Source organism: Marmota monax, unplaced genomic scaffold (genome assembly GCF_021218885.2).
Source record: "Marmota monax isolate L192 unplaced genomic scaffold, Marmota_monax_Labrador192_F-V1.1 WCK01_AAM20220418_F8-fsc00002, whole genome shotgun sequence".
Taxonomy (NCBI): Eukaryota; Metazoa; Chordata; class Mammalia; order Rodentia; family Sciuridae; genus Marmota; species Marmota monax.
In genome coordinates, this window is record NW_026693571.1 from 10,984,896 (window position 1) to 11,004,713 (window position 19,818).

The 19,818-nt window shown below is 37.9% G+C and overlaps 1 protein-coding gene across 1 annotated transcript in view; it reads left to right on the plus strand.

Moving 5' to 3' along the window:
* Positions 1-1,336: 1,336 nt before the first annotated feature.
* The window catches only part of Dkk2 (dickkopf WNT signaling pathway inhibitor 2), a 98,497-nt gene continuing 80,015 nt past the window's right edge, over positions 1,337-19,818 (plus strand). Inside the window, exon 1 of the mRNA XM_046458958.2 lies at positions 1,337-2,284. Coding sequence (XP_046314914.1) covers positions 2,063-2,284 — 222 coding nt within the window. The 5' untranslated portion in view covers positions 1,337-2,062. The remainder of the gene's footprint in view (positions 2,285-19,818) is intronic.

A 19,818-nucleotide genomic window follows, 5' to 3' on the forward strand; every position in this document is an offset into this window, starting at 1 on the left:
TAAATTCGTGTTCCTAAATACGCTGGTGCTTGCCAGAATCAGTTGTCAAAGTTAGGTCTGAAAATTCTAAAGGGAAAGTTGTTAGAATCCTGTCCTCCCTGCTAGCCATCACCAACACCAAGTGGTGGCTCAATCCCTCGATTTTTCTGCTCCAGGACATTCTGCGAAGGAGAAATGCAACCACTTTTGAACAACCCCCTGCATCACTTTGGAAACCTTGACAATTGCTAATCAAAGCTCACCAGCAGTTTCCAGGACAGCTAGTCTCATAGAGTTCCCCCGCCGGTCTCACTGCTGCCACTGGCGCCCCCAAGCGCCTGGCGCCTGCGTTTACTACCTTCCACCTTGGAAGAAGGGAACTGCAACTGGGGAGCCTCAAGGATGGACCGCAAAGACTGCCCTTAGAATTTCCCAGGGGGCAGGAGATACAAAACAGAGGAAGTCAGAACCCCAGAGTCCCCACCTTACCACCGCGTCCATTCCTGCCTGGGATTTCCTCTTTGCAAAGAGGGCAGTTACCAAGAACAGTGAAGATGCCCCTTCAAGCTGCGAAGTCCAATCTCTTGGAACATATCCCCTGGGCACCTCTTCCTCACAGTCCCTCAGATACACAGATACACTATGTGTGGTGGGGTTAGGCATGGATAAGGAGGAAACTGAAAAGACCAAACTCTTTGGAGCAGGAGAATTATCTTTCCCCTTCTGGTTCTCTCCTTCCCCATCCCCAAATCTCCCTCTGGATCCCTCGGGCACCTGCTAGCGCACCTATATGGCGCCAGCCCTATACGCTCTTTGGGCGGGACAGATTAAAATCAAATTTGAGCGCACATAGAACACAATATTAACGCCCATAAATTTGCTTCTTTAAAGTCTCTATACTGCTTTTCTAGCGCTCCTCGCCTAGTCAGAGACTGAGGATGTGTGGGAGTATAGTAAGGAAGGAGAGTGGCGGTCATGACACGTGGGGACAGCTTGCCCCTCTCCTTTAACACATTTGCCCTCCGCCTGTTTCCAAAGGCCCATCTACTCCTTGAAGCTGTGGTCAGTAATTGGGAGCCTCACATTCTTCTAGGGGTAAATTCTTTTTTTTCCCCCCCAACTGTGGAAGAGGAATGGGAGGTTGAGGAGCGGGAGAACAAGTAGAGGAAGCCGCGAGAGGAGCTGCAGCAGTAGGGTGTAAGGAGGGCGGGGAGCGGGCGGGGGTGAGAGAAACGTTTTCACTCTTTGTCACTCTTGAATTGGGGGCGGAGGAAAAGCCCACTGTGGAAAGCTATAAAAAGCAAAGAGGGCGGGGGGGAGAGGAGAGGAGAGGAGAGAGAGGGAGAGGGGAAGGGAGAGGGAGGGAGAAGAGGTAGGGAGAGAGAGAGGGAGCGCCCGAGTGCCAGAGTACTAGTCTGCGCGGAGCGCAAGTGGGCTCCCAGGGCATCGCAGTGTCGCTGCTCACAGGGGTGGTTACCCTGTGTGAACCAGAAGCAAGCGCCTCAGAGTGACTGTGAGATCGCGCGTGGGGGACGTCAGCTCCTCTCGGATCTCGAGGGTCCGGTCTGGAGGCGATTCTGATTCCCCGTTATACAGTCTGATAACCTGCAAAGTTTGAGACATTAAGAATAGGACAAAAGAGAAGAGAAACCCAACCGAGACCAAAGGCGAAGAAACTGTTGCAGACCTGCTGCTCAGTTAAGAGAAGGACTGAACCGCGGAGATTTCGGAGTGAACTCTGAGGTGCAAAGCACGGACCAACCCCAGCGGTGCGATCCGCCGGGCTGGGTCTTCTAGCACCTTGAGTCACGCCTCCTTGGCGAGAAGGCGCCTCGCCTTTGATTGCTTGCAGTTACTGCAGAAACTTCCTGCCCTGGTGGAGACGCGGGTGTGGTGCTCGCTCCAGGCTTAAGGCGTGAGACTGAGTTCACTGGGTCTTTGGTCCCCGAACCAGGAAGGGTTGAGGGAACAGAGTCTGCGAGCCCTCTGCGCCCCACGTGACGGGTCCGGTGTTGGGCTCCTTCTTACCCCTTCATTCGCATCCCTCCGGGCTTTGCGCCTCCCCGGAACACCTCGCCGGGAGATGGCCGCGTTAATGCGGGGCAAGGATTCGTCCCGCTGCCTACTCCTACTGGCCGCGGTGCTGATGGTGGAGAGCTCACAGCTCGGCAGCTCGCGGACCAAACTCAACTCTATCAAGTCCTCTCTGGGCGGGGAGACGCCTGCCCAGGCCGCCAATCGATCTGCGGGCATATACCAAGGACTGGCTTTCGGCGGCAGTAAGAAGGGCAAAAACCTGGGGCAGGTAGGAAAATGCAAACACACTCTTGAGCCAGGGAAGATAGGGACCAGCGCTTTTGCGCGCGCTCCCTTTGCCTTTAAGCCTGGTAATAGTCGGAGCGCGACTTCAGGTGTGGCGCGCCCACCGCTGGGGAGGGTGTCCCCAAAGTTGCGCCTGCACTGGCACGGGTGTCTGGGTGTTTGTTGCTTGCATGGAGTGGGTGGGTTAGGGTTCCGCCTCACATTTGCTTCGGGGTGTGGGCACCTATTAAGACCTAGTGCGTTCCAAGAGGATGCAGCTGATGAAGATATTATCTGTCCCATAGCAACTATTACGTGCTAGGCACTGTTTTAGGCGCTTTACATGTTCACTAGTTCAGTGTTCACAACTCAATACGACAGGCGCTGTTGCTTTTCTATTCCATAATGGAGTATTTGAGTCACTGAGAGATTAGTGATTTGCCCCAGGCGCACAGCTGGTGTAAGTGGCAGAGCAGAATTTCAGACTGGGCAGAGTCCAGATCCTGGGCCCCCATTACATGTTACAGTTTTAAGAGGGATTTACCTCTTTTCAGGTTCTCCTCTCCCAACCACTTTCTTCCTTCAAAGAAGTAAAGTCACTGGTAGAAAAAAGCTCCATAGATGCACTTTTCTCACTCCTGTAGAATTGTAAATAAATCAACCATTAAGAAGCAAAATGATGAGGTGCCAATGACAGAGTCCTAAGCGCCAGATAGAACAAGGAGACGTTTTGTGAGAGGGAACATCCTGCGGGCGATTGAGTCTCTGTGTCACACAGACAATTACATTGACAAACAGTTACACAAATAGATACCTACAGAGCCGCAAGCGTGCACTGTGGGCACCAACTGTGGCAGGCGCACAGCGGCCAGGAGAGGGGGCTCTGTGGGTACTGAGAATCACAACAGCTCCACCTTCTGCTCCTTTTGTGGCAGGCCAAAACCAAAAGCCAGTTTGGCAAACAGCACACGCACCTCGCACAGCACGTGTCAGCCCCAGCGGTGACCCATGCCCAGTAGATCTTTGTTTCCTTGCTTCCTCAGAGGCGTCTGCAAATGTGGTTCTGAATGCAGAAAGTCCTCCGTCGCCTCTGCTTACAGCCCAGGCGGCAGGGTGAAGGATGACAGCCAGCCTGGTGCTGGTTGGTCCGCCAGGGAAACTCAAATCATAGCTTGGCCCCCTACTGCCCTCTCACGGGGACAGTTTTGTTAGTTTTGCAGTTTGAGAATGTTTCCCAGGTTTGAAAATGTCAAACATTTCGGCTATTTTCTCAAAGGATTGCAAGGTCTGTAATTACAGTCTTTCTCTCTTCCTTTCTTCTTTCCTTCCTTCCCTCCCTCCCTGCCTCCCATCTTCCTTCCTTCCTTTCTTTCTTATTTCGTTTAGGGACTTAAGGAAAATAAGCTATACACGTATGTACATATGCACTTACTAGGAAACCTTGGCATATACTTATGAAACCTTTGCACATCCTAACACACATTCATATGCCTCAGCTCTTGGATGACCACGCTCATACCCCTTTCCTCTTCCTGGGAAACACCCTGACACTTTCAACAGCAATGAACCTAATGGACTCTTGGAAGTCCATCATGAAATGGAAAATGGTCAGAAAGAATGTATACTCTTAATCTAAACCAGAGGACTTTTTTTTTTTTTAACGCTACTCACTTCTAACTCCACGTTATCAGTTTAACCTAGCGGTATGTATAGTCCTACAAAGAGATAGGAACCCGATTATCTTTTGAGGTTGCTTTCAATTCTACTCCATGTATATTCCAGGATTTCATATAAAGCTCATTTTGTTTCTGTCATGCAGTTGGACCCCAATACCTAATGTTCCTCTGTCAATTGATGAGTTATGTTAGCACTGTCACTAGCCATGGCCTTACAGAGTAGACTAATGCACACATCTCAGAACGTCGCATCTTCTTTTCCATTTTGTAGTATACCTGCTTGTAAATAGCTACACACTATGTATAATTATTTTGGTATTCCTCCAAGGATTTACTTAATTATGTTGCTTAGAGTTTAATCTAAAGCAGAGGGCTTCTGATTTCTAACTCTACTTGCCTCTCCTCAAATGGAAGTTTTATTTGTTTATTTTACAAATGAGATGAATTTCTGATATGTCCTCCATAAGTTGGCAGTTCTATGAATTATGTTTCATTATATATACTTATGTAGCAGGTCCTTAAAATTTGACATTATGGTTTTGAGAAGATTGTAACATATTGGAGTTAACAGCAAAGCAAAACAAAATGTTGGATTGAATAGCAGGAGGATAGATGGTAAATAGGAGGACTACATTTCGTATACTCCACCTCCCCACCTTGTCTAGCAGATGATCTAAAACATGTACTGTTGTGAAGAACCAAATAGATTTTCTCTTTGGAGCAGAAAGAGGAATTATTTGAATACTAATTAGTCTTGCTATCTTTTTTATTCCACTAGTTATGTAGTCATCCAAATTCTTAGTATTCTTATTTTCAAAAACAGCATATAAATGATAAGCATACCAAAAGAGGGAAGAAGGCACTTCCATTTATAGGGAAATCTCTTGACTTGAAATTAAAATGCTCTGAATTTTATCTTTCATAACAACAAAATATGGTAGAGAAGATTGGAAGCCAAGTGTCAAATAATCGAAGTATCTAATTATATGTTGTCATCCTGAGGCCTAATGAGTTTGATTTTCCCAACCCCTTTGTCCATGATTGATGATGTTGAAATATATGCCATTCAGAGATACAGGAATAAGAAACTTTAGGATGCAACTTCAAGTTGGCAGGTTAAAAGATTCGCCTTTCATCATTTTTGTCTTAAATGGAAATTTAACAAATATTTAATTTAATTTTTCAGGATAGAAAATTAAAATAAAAATTTTAGTGCCATTGCTGAAGAAATTTTTTGAAGAAATTTTAAAATTCCCTAATCTCAAAAGTGAAAATGAGAATAAATGATATCCACAATTTGTTTGATTCGCTCTAGACTGATTTCGTATGAAGAGAAACATTCTTATTTATAGGGGTTCTGTTTGTTTTATGGTCATGGTGGATTATTTATAAATTACTCCTAGAAAATGTGTCCTTAAATTTTAAGAAAGATTTATAGGGCCCAGAGATAAGACATATTGCTCTCCAAAGGCATTAAAATTCTCATTCTTAGGTTTTCTTTCAAAGATACAGTTTTGAGTTACAACAGAAACCGACATAGAAAATTGAGAGTGGTAGCATTCAAATGGTTGATACAGAATTAGCAAAAAATACTTTATTGTATAATTTACATTAATTTTTAATTTGATTTTTCATTTGCAGCTACTGCTAATGGTTTTTAAAGGTAGTGCATGCAGGTATATATATATATATTGGGACAAATTAAGTTTCAGGACTATTGCATGTGTGTGTGTGTGTATGTATGTATATATATATGTGTGTGTGTGTGTGTGTATATATATATATATTTTTTTCAACACCTAAAGAAAGTATTTCAAATGTTCAAAATCAAAACTAGTTTTAAACAAAATTTTCAATATCACATGGATAAATATATTTGATTGAGTATACCGTTGTTTAACATCACCTCTGGAGTTTGAGGTGTTGAATTTTTAGGCAACCTTTGAAACTAATTATTAAAAATGTCCAAGCAATGAATAAAATCATTTTGCCTTTATAATTCACACTTTTATGTGACTGTAAAACTTTCTAGAGTTGTTTTTCTATTAACTTCTTATTCTTTACTCATTGCTTCGTTTTTTTTTTTTGAGACTAGTAGCTGAATTTAATTTGAATACAATGTAGTATTTTGAAATTATTTTAAAAGCGATGAGTAGAACAATGACAAAACAACTTTATTTTAAATGTAGGCAAACATCTTGGCATGTATCTTTAAAGAGAATCTGAAACTGTTTAAAGTAAATTCAGATTTCATGATTTTCTAATATAACTTGGACACTTGAAGAACAATGGATTAGAAGGAGTTATGTGTTAGAATAAATTCTTAAAATATATTGAAACAGAACTTGAGGGAGTTATTAGAAAAAATTGTTATTTGTAGATTGCATCTTTGAAATAAAATGCTTTTGAAATACCCTAAGCAGTCTACTTTGGTAAGTGATCTTTTCACTTTCTGAAATTATTTGTGACATTTTTTTTAAGCCACAGTCAATTTTCCCCTGCTAAAGAGTAAATAATCTGCTTATTCTTTCTGGATACTCACTGACATTAAAAAAAATATTTTTAAGGTTAAAATTTTCAAAAGAACTTGAAATATTTTGTAACAGTCTACATTATGATTCCTTTTCTTTCATTCTAAATCATGGAGATTGATAGTTGATACAAGTGGAAGGTTACCTCACAAATAGAAAGAAAGGAATTTTAATCATAATCTAAGTATCCATTAATTTATTTTTGTGCTAGACTCAAGAGAGCAAGAGGACAAGGTGCATTAACTCACTCCAGCTGTGACACTGACCCTACTGTAGTCTTCTTTAGTTTTCATTCTGAACAAACTTCTGCCCCCTGTCCTCATTCCCAGAATGTTTCAAATCTATAGTTTTATAAAGATAAGGCAATAACATGAAGGGTAACGGGTTCATTCTATTTAAGGGGAATAGTGGTACTTACTCTTCTTTTTTCTCCATAATCAATTTAAATGTATGATAAAGTCATTTGTGAAGTTTTAGAAGAAATACCCTTAATATATTTACTTTTTTTAGTCACGGCTACACGTTTTTTGATATTGAAGTAACATCAAAATGAATTATTGTCTTATTTCTACTTGTCACTCCCTGACAATCTGTTAAAGTTATTTTAGTTCATTATATTTCTAGTTGTTCATCTATTTAAAAAAAAAAAGAAAAACTGCTTGTAGCTATTTATCTAATTATTGAAAAGATTTCTGTGACATTTGTGTCTGTGTGAACCTTGTACTGAGTCATTTTTAAAATCTGAAGCAAAAGCCAAAAGAAAATAAGATTAATAATAATTAGTGGATAGGTATTTGCATTTTGTGACATTGCTTTAAGATGACCTGGAAAGATTAAATATGGAATGCATAACAAAAATTTAATATTACATATAAGGTGAGTGGAGGTCAATTTTCTCTTTCTTTTCTCTTTCTCTTACTTTTGCCAGGAATTCGAGCAAAACATCATATTTTTCTCTGATTGTTTTGTTAGGATAAATATAAACCATTCAAACAAAGAGGTCAATTGATATAAAATTTGGGAGATTTTCTTTTTTTTTTTTTTTTTTTTTTTGGATAGGAACATCTGTCCACAGGAAGAAAAGTCACCATTGAAATATTTAAAGAGTGGCTTTCTAATGAGTGTCTCATGCTGACTTGGGTCACTGCCCACTTTGGGTTCAAACCAATGATGGGAAGGCCATGAATAACACCAATATCTAATCAGATGTCCTTTGGAGAGTTTATCTCATAAATTCTTTTCTGAGAGATAGTAAATCAAATCAGATAAACCTTTAAGACTAGGAATTTCAATATTGTATCTAAATTGTTATATTTTAACTCAAGTAATTAACTTGTGCAGCACTAAAAACAAAATTGCAATTCTAGCACATATTCTACAATGATTGAATCTGTACAATAGTTTACTTTTGTGGGTTCTTAATGCTAATTTATATCTATCTACTTACTTCAAAAACAAATGCAGAAATGAAATCAGCAAATACCAAAAAATAGTAAATTTTAAAAATATTTTTATTTTTCTCACTGAAGTGGAACAATGTATATCAGATATATTTAAAAATGTTTTTCAGTATCTAATTTTATTAGTTGTGGCTTTCAATAATAATCTAGTTGATTCACTGATGTATTTATAATTTGGTACACAGAATAGATTAAAGGTGTCATAATGATACTTTTAACTGCCCTTACCCTGTCTAAAATGAATTTAAAAATTAATGAATAAATAAGCACTTTAAATGGCAAAACAATTCAAAGCATTACATTTAGGGGAAGTGGCTTTTAAATGTGGTTGACACCCCTGCCCCAAACCTATCCTAAGAGAGGCTTGCTTTCCATATAATACTTTATCTTGTGGAATAAGATAAAGCACATGTTCATTCTTCTGGGGAATGGATGAATTGAGTGATCTTCAGATGTTTTATTCCTTAAACTGACTTGCAAGTGGTTATGGTACACATTAAATTATAGTAAGACGTACCATGGATTGATCATTTACTCTGTGCCAGGTACTACTCCAGATGCTTAGGTTGCATTAACTCTTTTTATCCTGTAAACAGCCTTTTGAGGCTAATCCTAATCTCACTCTTCTTTTAATAAATGAAATATTTGATAAATTATGGAAACATTAATTTTCAAGAGACAGAGAAAGATTATGCCATTTGTTTACTTCACATAGCAATATGGTAAGAAAGCTAAAGCTCAAACCTAAGCAATTCAGTGTTTTAACCTGTATACTCAATTACCTGGCTATGTTGCTGCAACATAGTAAACTTACTCTTGGTTTAAGAAGGAACATTGGGCTTTTCTTTTACTTCCTAATGACATGGGTATAACTCCAGGTTTATTGAAATCCATAATGAAACCCAAACCCACTATTTCTGCCAAAAGCTACTCTGGGTAGCCTAAAGAATGTTAGAATTCCACGGATACAAAGCAGTACATGATTTTCATCTCAGCCTCCACTTATCACCCTGTCAGAGGACTTCACTCTTGTCAAGGAAAACCCACCCCACCCCACCCCAACACATCTCTTTCTGATTGAAGGATGGCGTCTCCCTTAGAAGAAGGGGATCCTATTGGATGAACTCTTCTATGTTCATGCCAACAGCACACTTCCCAATGCCCATCTCCCTGAACTTGAGCACCGCCATGCATACAGGCCTTCCTGATGGCTTCTTTACCAGGATCAAGCTGCATTCCTTTCACCCTCATCAGATACGGGGGAGATTGTCATGTTTTAGAGCTTGCTGTTGCTTTTGCTTTTTCCTTGGCTTTGTCCCCTCCTAACTACTTTCAGAAAATCAGATGGTCTGTGCAGACATTATAGCACTACAGTTTCCTAATAGGTTCCAAATTTTAGCTCACCACCAGCTAGATTATGGTGTTGGAAAAGTCACTTAATATCCCTAGCGATTTTTTCCCATCAAATCTGCAAAATAGGGATCACATGATAACAATAAGAACAGCAACTATAGTCCTAATAATATTTAGCTTACTGGGCAATAATGAGAATCTCACGAGATAATGTTTAAAAAATATTTAAGAGGAAAGCACACTTAGTTAATGTACTGATATCATTTATCTCTACCACTGTTACGGAAGTAAGTTAAGTGTTCATGCACCAAATAAAACGTGGCTGCTTACTCTCCCTAGAAAGTAAGGCAGGGCTGACTACACTAGTGCATATGATGTTCATGAAGGAAACAAATGAACTCAATTACACCAAAACTAAGAACTGTAAAACAAAACAAGACAAAATAACCACACACACCACACGCTTGCTATCACATTCCTCATATTGAGTGTTAATATTAAGGGGGATGCTAAATCAGTGTTGTCTTGTAGAAAATAAGCAAAGGAGCACATAATTGAATAATTGATGAAAATGCAGAAAGAGCGTAGAGGCAAAGGTACCCCAGACATTAAAAATACAATCACAGTAAATTGGAGGCCCTAAGAACCAAGGACCTTTGCAATCATCTATTCATAAACTTGGACATTTTCTCACAGCTTCTTTTTCTTTTGGTGACACTTTTTCTTTCCTTTTCGGATACTGTTCTCCTTTTTTAAAAATCATCGGTCTTATACACAGATACCTGCCTTTAGTTTTCTAAACACAAGAACCAATTAAATAACATGGGAGCATCTTCTCTCAACAGCATTAATTTGATATTGTCCATGGTAAGGTAGGCCCTGCAGAGTGTCTGGGCCCATATAGTTTGCAGGGAATTTGGAAGGTTGACAATCCTAGTTGAGTGTCAGCCATCTGTTCTGGAAGGACTCAAAAACTGGAGACTCATTTCTATCCTATCCCTTCATCTCCTTTACTTTTTTAAATTTTGAGTTACATTTTTCATGATTTAGGTAAATTGGGATATTGTAAGAATGTTTGAGAGTGAAATTCATCTCATGAAAGTGTGGAGTAAGTTTCTTTTAACATTAGAAACAAACTTCCAGTAAATGTTTCTGTCTGGACAAGAAAACTTCATCCAAATGGGAGGGCAGAGGGGAAGGTTACTGTTTTCAATGACCTGAAATTATAGTCACTTTCCAATAACAGTTTTCACCTGTTCATCCTAACTTAATCTGAACCCGTGGACATTTGGCTCCCGGCTTTGTGTTAGTGTCTTGAAATCCACAACTTTTTTTTCCCCAATAATCATCCTCTGTACTCTCTCACCTGTCATCTGTTTTTTTTTTTTGGAAACCAAGGATTGAATTCAGGGGCACTTGCCCACTGAGCCACATTCCCAGCCCTATTTTGTATTTTATTTAGAGACAGGGTCTCAATGAGTTGTTTAGGACCTCCTTAAATTGCTAAGGCTGGCTTTGAACTTGTGATCCTCCTGCCTCAGCCTCCTGAACTGCTGAGATTATAGTCATGGGCCACTGTGCCCAGCCTGTCATCTGTTCTTTATACCTGATTCATTTACTTTATGCTATTATGTTAACTTGTTTTCTTCTCTGTCTCATTCTTCTTTATTCCACACACTAACTCCTTTCCAATCATCTATTCATAAACATGGACATTTTCTCACAGCTTCTTTTTCTTTTGGTGACACATTTTTTTTCCTTTTTGGGTATTGTTCTCCTTTTTAAAAAATCATTGGTCATGTACACAGATACCTGCCTTTAGCCTAACAAACTCCTGAGTCCAATTTCTTGTGCAAAAATTTTAGAAAACATTCAAGAAATAACAGCTATAGCAAAAGCAGCAGCAACAAAAACCCTCTAAAACAAAAGATCAATCTTTTATGTCTAAACTCAGAATCCAGGTAATTGAGTTTTTATGTCTATTTTTTAAACCTGCAGATTAACGCAGACTATAAGAATCAAGTGTTATTGTCCACAGTTATTCCCATGTTCTGTTCTAGTTCAGCACTTTCTGGTTATGAAAGAACACTGTGTCCCCATCAAGACTTTTGTTTTCTAACCCTATTTATTTGAATGCTTGGAGTTTAAATGACCAATTTTTTTCTCTGATAAATCTGTGGTTAAAGGACTTGGGCCTGACTGGATTATGCAAGTAACTATGCTTTATGTTCATAAAATGTTACATAGTATAAAATATGCATACATATTTCAAAGAGTGTGCAATATTTATTTCTATTGCTTGCACTATGTATTGAAGAGTATTTTTTTTGCTATGTGCTAATTGCTATATATAAATGATGATTTTACCTTCAGTGTGAAAAAGTCCCTTACTATTTACTTTAAATTGATGGACTTTTAAAAATTCTTGAATATTTAATAACCAAGTAAGAAAATTCTTCAAATGTTTTTAATCATTGTTATTCAATATGGAGAGAGTTGTAGAAGGGACCAAGGGAATCGTTTGTCATCTAAATATTTCAAAAACTTGTATGACAGACTTAAATAGGATATGGTTAGACCTGCAAGAGCAATGGAAGTCATCTAGTTTAACTCACTCATTTTATACTTGAGGGAATGAGGCCTGGAGATGTTTATTGATCTGACCAGTGTACTAAGATAGTTGGTTCCCATGACAAAGGAATTCTTGCTGGAACTTGAATCCTCTGACTCCTAAAGCAAGCCTTTCAAAATCCAAAAGCAATGCTTTTTGTGAAATCTACATCAACAAAGCTCTGTGCAAGAATTCAATTCAATTGTCTTGAGTTGATTTAAAGGATGATGGGAAATAAATTGTATATAAAACATTTTTAGCTGCACATTTGTGCATGTTCAAATATACTATCAAAGATTAGAATGCCATATTGACAACTATGTCAGTAGGTTTTAAACAAAATTAACGATGGGAAGTGGCTTTGACTGTGCTGTCCTTGCTCACTTTCTCAGCTCTGATACTTTAATGATGTGATTAGCAAGAATCCTGGCTGAAGAGCTGCTCTGAAATGGCAGGAGGCATAAAGGAAGGCAAGCCATAGCAGCCTGCTGCAAATGCAGATTGCTTGGCATTGGTCCAAACATCATGAGATGGAGGCCAAAGGCTTTAAAACTTTCTGCCAGAGAAATAAATATATTTTACATGGTGATCAGTATTACCCCCACCCCCACACTCCTGAAAACAGTTTCAAATGTAAATACTCTTATGATAGGTAATGCAATTTGACATTTTAAAATTTTAGTTCTTTCATTCCATTCTGCTCCGTGATCTTCTATTGTTTTGGGTTTTTATTTGTTTGTTTATTTTTTTTCTTCTTTATGCTGGTGACTCCTTGAATTGATTGATCAAAATCTGCAGTTTAAATACTACTGGCCCATTAGACTATTGCCTTTTCTAGGCAGGATCTTGGGATACCATGCTTGGAGATCAGCATTATTTTAGGAGATGCTCAGTCTGCCAGGTAGGGATGTTAGAGGCAAGCAGACCTTCGTAGAGAGAAGTGTCCACCTTCTCAGGCCCCTTCCACTTTCTCTTCTGTAACTTCAGGTTAGTTCTGGAAGGGATATGGTGGATCTCTTCACCTGTGCAGGTGGCTTAACCTCTTCTCCTGTCTCTCCACTTTCAGCAGTATGCAAGCAATAACTATGTGACATTTAATGTTTATGGCATATTTAATCTGCATCTGTTACTAAACATGATTATTGTTCCCTCTGGGTAAGTGCCATATATACCATATAACTTAGTTTCTAAGAATTTGTTGTTGAAGATGATTATAATTTCTGCCTAGGACAGCAGTGAGCCTGAGAGTGCACTGGATATAGATTCAGCAGACCTGGTTAGCCTACTGTTTAATATGCTGAATATTGAAGAAATCTCTTAATACCTTGAAGCTGTAATTTTCTCATCGGTATAATGATTGTCATAATAGTAGTATATTTTCCTGTCACTTTGGAAACCATAAAACATTGCTTCTTTGTGCCAAAATCATTAACATTTGTTTACCAAAAGCAAATTTGAGACCTTTTCACCCTGAATTTATGAAAGCAAACTATGAACTGGATTGCATCAACCCAGGAATAATTTGTGATTCTAAAGCCATAAATAATTTCCATTTTGATTGATTTGCCTTTTTTAAAAAAATAAAAGCAGAGAGATTGAAAGTGGAAAGTAGTTTTCTTTCTTCTATTTTTGGTTTGTTTCCCCCTTTTTTGGTCTATTTGTTTTGATTTTCTTAGATTTCTTCAAAAATTTCAGTATTGTAGTAATGTTTTCATGTTTCTAATGAATAGTTAGGTTTTTTTTTTTTTCATTTTTTTTGAAATGCTATTAGAATATCTTGCCCATGGCATTCAAGAAGAGCCCCAGGCCTTTTTTTCCTATCATCATCAGGATGGGTGTGTGTGTGTGTGTGTGTGTGTGTGTATTTTTAAACCTCTTGGAAAAGTGTGATAAGGGACTCAGGAATAGAAATCAATGTATTGTTAAGCTTCTGAAACTACTGAGGACCATAGTTTGGACATATAGGGTTAGGATTCATAATGGATAATGTTTAGAGACATTAGTAATAGTAAAGACAAGTCATATTGCTTTGGAACCACATAGACTGGGACAGAGGAAATATCTTTTGTCAAGAACTTATCAAACAGGAAAGCAGATATTTTTCAAACCTGCTAAAAACACATTAATATATTACTAAGCAGCATTTCCTATCAAGCAATGCAATAACTGATTATTTGTGTTACATGTGTAGGGATCTCAGTTTAGTAAATACAGTAAAAATACATGTTAGAATATTAGGGCAAAAACTGTGTTCAGAGAACTAGTGTGATTTTCTTTAAATTATTATTAATAGACTTTATTTTTCGAACTGTTTTAGGTTTAGAGAAAAATTGAGTTGAGCTCTAAAGAGCTCCTTTTCCTCCCCCTTTCCCATTTCCCCTGTTATTTACAAGTTGCAGTAGGGTAGTATATTTTTTACAATTGATGAGTGGATGCATTATTATGAACTAAAGTATAATTTATCCTAGGTTTCAGTCTCTGTGTTATACGTTTTATGAGTTTAGAAAAATGTATAAGAGCATGTATTCACCATTGTATTCACACAGAATAGTTGAATTGCCCTAAAATATCCTTTGTGCTTCACCTATTTTTCTCTTCCTGCTTCCTAAGCCCTGGTAACAAGTTTTTACTGTCTTTTTTTCCCCAGGATATCACATAGTTAGAATTATAGTATGTTACCTACATAATACAGGGTTTTCCATATGTTTTCATGGTGATTCTTTTTTTTTTTTTACTCTAAATTACTTTCCAATATAAATGAATAGTCCTAATTTAGCCAACTCTGGGTATAATTGTTAACTTCTAGTTTCCTTGGTAAATGAGCAAAAGTAATGAATTTTGTATACATGATTATTGTTCTTTAATAAAATGAAGAAAATTTGATTGCAATTTCCTAAAAACTGCAAAATGAGAGACTGTAGTAACAAAAGTGAGGCAAAAGCTTAGAGATTTTTAATAATATGATTAGATTCTCAGGGAATGATCCATATGTCAATCTTCCCATGGGTTAAATCCACTTGGACATCTGGCAGACAACTAAAATTCTCAAAACTAAATACCTTTATTTTTCTAAAACTTGCTTCCCCTATATATTCCTTACAAGTCATTTGTAATACCTCACAGCTCCCTGAGGAAGACTGGGATCAGCACCCAACTATTTGTCTAATTTCAGAAGTTTAGATTCCCCACTTTCTGTCTTTCCATTAAGGCAATTATTCCCTTATTTATAAGATCCTACCTGTTCCTTAATATTGATCTCTTTTGCTCCTTTATTGTCATCCTGATTGCCACTGTCTTGATTCATACAGTAGCATTACTATCTCTCAATAGACCAATACAATGTTATAAAAGTTTTGCACTTCTGCAAAATGTCCTCCACGCTTCTTCTGAAGTAAACTTCCTAAGGTAAAAATCTGATCAGACCATTTTGCATCTATGCCCACTTCTCCCACATGAAGTCTCAACTTTTCAGCATGCCACTCAACATCATCAATTATCTTGTTTCTTTCTCGACTTTGTCCCCCAAGCTACATAGTTCATGTGTAGCAGAGCTGAGGATTAAAACCAAGCATTTTACTTGATTCTGTATAATCAGTTACTGTGCCATGCCACTCATATAAGTCAGAGGCCAGAGAAATAAACTATAGAACTTTTATTTGTACCTTGCAGAATTTAGATGTGACTAAACTTTTGCAGGTAAGTTAACTTACCTGAATCAGCTGGCTAATTGCTTACTTTTTAGGTGTATTAGACACTTATAATTATGGTCAACAAATATTTAGAAGGCATATATGTTATGTTGGGTCCTGGGCCTATGTAGTAGTGACACTATGTACTTGAGGAATTCAGTTGAACTTTTAAGGTTAAAAGAGGCTCCAAAAAATCATCCAGTTCATGCTTCTGTTTCTAATTCAGTGTTAGTACTGGACGAATTAATGAAATTTCCTTTTTCACAAAAGTTTCTAAGGATGGACATTTATATTGCCTCTCAGTAATCTGTTTATGTTTAAATAGAGAGCATTCTGTTTTTTATTGTAGATTAATAACTCATTAATAACATAAAGCTTCATATCAATCTCTACACAAAAACACTTCCTCATAAACAGAAAATATAACCAAGCTATTCTTCACCGATTACACTCTACATGCATTGACAGGAAATCAGGATGGCCTGTATGGGTGATTATCTCCATAAAAAGTCATGCAGGGGGATGATGGTGTTGGATATTATGGCAATAATGTAAAGAAATGAGGTCAAAATTTTATTTTCCAAGTATTTTAGAAGGAATTAAAGTTTGAGATTTTTTTTTTCCTTTGTAAATACCTCACAGCTCCCTGAGGAAGTCTGATTCTAATTTTATAATTTAGAAAGGACTAAAGAAACATTAGTGGGAAAAGGCAGGCTTACAAGGAATTAGAAGTATGGGAAGAAATAACAAAGATGGTGTGTTGAAGTCAGCGGTGACCTCACCATGGATTGGTGGGAAGAATGTCAAGTCAAGCAGATGAGATCTTGCTACAGGGAGGGCACAGAAACAGAATGCATGTTGAAATATATTGAAAAATGAAATTTGATAAAAATACACATTCAAAACATTGTCACAGAGTTTTAAGACAGGCATATGCCAATATTATTTTTCAAAATTAGTCACTGCAAAAAAAACTCATTCCTTTGTTATTGTCATGTAGACCATTTTTGGAAACTAACTTCAAAAGTAATTTATATATTTATTTCTTTTAGGTCATAGTTTATGACCATAAACAATGTTGTGCATATTGATTAACATGTTGCATCCAAATTTCTTGGTTCTGAGTGGCTTTTTGATTTTTCATATACCTACTACCTCACAGAAGAAGATCAAAGAAATATGGTGTAATTTTTCAAAAAAAAATCCAAAAAGCTCCAAAGAACATTCTAAGCCAAGACAGTAATATGAATATAATTATAAGTCTTTCAATCTCATTGACTTTAAGATAGAAACCTTCATTTGTTTTTATAAATCTTAACATTGAAAAAGAAAATGTCTAGTATTATCTTGCAATCAGGTCTTCACCATTGGAAGAACCTGGTCAGCATTTATGTAAGATGGTTCCTATTTCTGAGAGAATCACACTGTTCCGGAAGTAGTTGATGAGTGTAGGCCAGCGGTACATTCTCTATCCCAAGCCCACTCTTTTCCTGAAAGAAGAGGCAGGAACAAATCATGCCCAGTGCAATTCCCTGGAGTCCAATCTGGTGACACACATTACTTCATGTGTGACTTGTTTGTTAAAATGCATGCACTGAGACCAAAAAAAAAAAAGTCTGCCAAAAATTACTTTTAAAAATGCAAACATATCCTATTAAATTTTCAGAGAAAAGGCTTTTAAACTTTTTAACTCAGTAAAAACACTTTTGCAATTGTTCAGATTAATACAATGCTTCCAAAATGCTCTTTGGAAATCCTTGTAAATTCTCTTGCTTGCCTATGTGTCCTGCTGCTATCTTCCCAACACTCTTCAGGAGGAAATGACTTTTTAATAAGAAAAATCCCCTTGAAATTACATTTCCAAGGGGGTCCTAGCCACAGCAGCTGTGAAGCATTGTAACTGAATTTTAGCCTCTGTTGGTTACTGTTAAAAGCACAAATGACCAATGCTCAGGTCTTATGCCACAGCCACCCCAGAGATTGATTACGAATTGGATTGGAGTGTGCACTGTGAATTTTCTTGTTAGAAAATACAAGCTTTCAACACAAAAGAACAACTATATTTGATGGCCCAGAGCTTACAAAATGAAGACCTAAAAATATAACACTGGTTCTTAGTAAACATCAGTAAAGAAGAGTGCAACCCAACCACACCAGTAATTTTTTTTAATTTTAAGTCCAATTCTGGGGGAGTCAGAGACAGACACAGAATGCTCTGATGGTGTGACCAAGGTGTTCTGGATTTTCAAAAGCTATTAAAATATCTTAGGAAACAGAGGGAAAGTGGCCAAAGCAATGAGCAAATGATTGACTTCAAATATGTGCCATCAGATTTAAGAATTACACACTTAATGTAAGAGTAATCATCACTGTGAAATTTAACGCAAGGACATGAAAGTGTGATATTCTGCAGTTGAGTTGCATGGAGAGGGAAGGAAGAGTACCGCTGATAGCTACTTGTGACTGAATCATACACAAAATAAAGTAGAATATACAAATCCTAGTCATTATTTATCTGTGGAAAGTACAGTCTGATATTCAATATGTCTTCCCTATACCTCTCCTGTTTATTCTTAGCAATATCCTATATCTAGCATTTGTGGGTTGGAAGGTAGATGGTTGGAACCATGTTTACTTCTAGAAGATAGGGACAGTTAACATTTGTTGAACACCTACTTTTTGCTAGGATTTTTTTTATTTTAATATCAGTCACTCAATACTATATGAGCTTCTGTCATGTGCAGAGTACTCAGGCAGGCAGGAAGATGCTAAAAGCATGACCATATTATGAACAAGCTCAGTGTTTGGGATCTCTTGTCCCATAATGACTAAGCCTCACACTCAGGGTTATTTGTTTTCGGTTTAATGTTTTGCCTTGCTGAGTTCAGTAAGAAGACCATTTAAATTTTATTTTTTCTTTTTGTAAAAGTGGATGAGATTGTTTCCGCCATATTGGAATTTTATTTTGATTACTTTTTGGAGGTTAAAAACTTTATAGAACTGTACCTGCACACTTGGGAAACATTGTTGAAGTTCTCATCTCTGCAGAGGAATCTAAAATGGGTGCAGATTGTAAATCTCCATTAAAAACAACAAAGCAGACAACCCCCTCCCCCAAATACCATCAACCCAAACCAACATGTTAAATATCTGATACTCATTGATAATTACTGAAAGATATAGATTGCTAAACAAGAATTTGAGGATAGTTTGTGGGAAATCCAGCCCCCAACCCCCCAAAAAATTTATAGGAGTGTTAGCTTATACTTTTCCTATACTTTTAGTTTTTGTGAGGGGGAAACAAGCAGTTAAATACTAATATTTTAATAGAGTCTGGATTGCCCACCATGTTGTCTCTGACAGGATTTTCATTGATCAGGAAGTGAAGGTGTGGGCCAAATGTCTCATTATGTTTTAGAAGAGCTAGGGAAAAGAGAGATCCCCTGGCTGGTCCAATTGTTACACACCCAGCAACAGGAACATAGAGCATTTTTGGAATGTGCACATGCTTAACACCTGGAATTTTCTGAGAGTTATAGTCATACTTCATCAGTCACCCGAGTGAAAAGCCAAATGCCGATCTGAAGAAGGACTTCTGAGGCAATTCTTCTGGAGCTTGCAATATACCCTACTTGTCATCTCTCAGACATAAGCCTTTAATCCCCTCTTCCTAAAATTGTTTATTTTAAAATGTGAGAAAGTTTAAGGATGTCACAGCCGAGCTGTGAGCTTTCTCTTTAAAGAATCCCATCCTTCAAACCCATCTTCAGCAAAGAAACTGGCATTTCATGTGCTCAGCAGATGGAACTCTGCAGCACTGGCCAGCCCTCCTGTGCAGCTGGGCCGATCTGGCACGCAGGTGTCCTGATTTGGACCTTCTTGAAATTCTGACACCACACTCTCCTCCACTGGGAAGCACAACTTGGCTTTGCTATTTTCCCAGTGACAACAGATATACCTCCTAACAATAACAGCTCTAAGTAAGGTGATAACAGAACCCTCTGTCTCAGATTGAGCTGGGACTGTGGCTGGATGGTTTGTTCTGAGAGTCTGGGCCAACTTTTTGGTTTTGATTTCCTCTTTTGTATTGCATATTGTCATTCATGAGTCCTCCCTTCACCTCTCAGAATTTGGGGGTACTTCTCAGAAAGGTGGAAATGTCCAGTTGAGGGGGAAAAAGTTGCAGTTATCAAACAGACAGACAAAGCTAAAAATGGT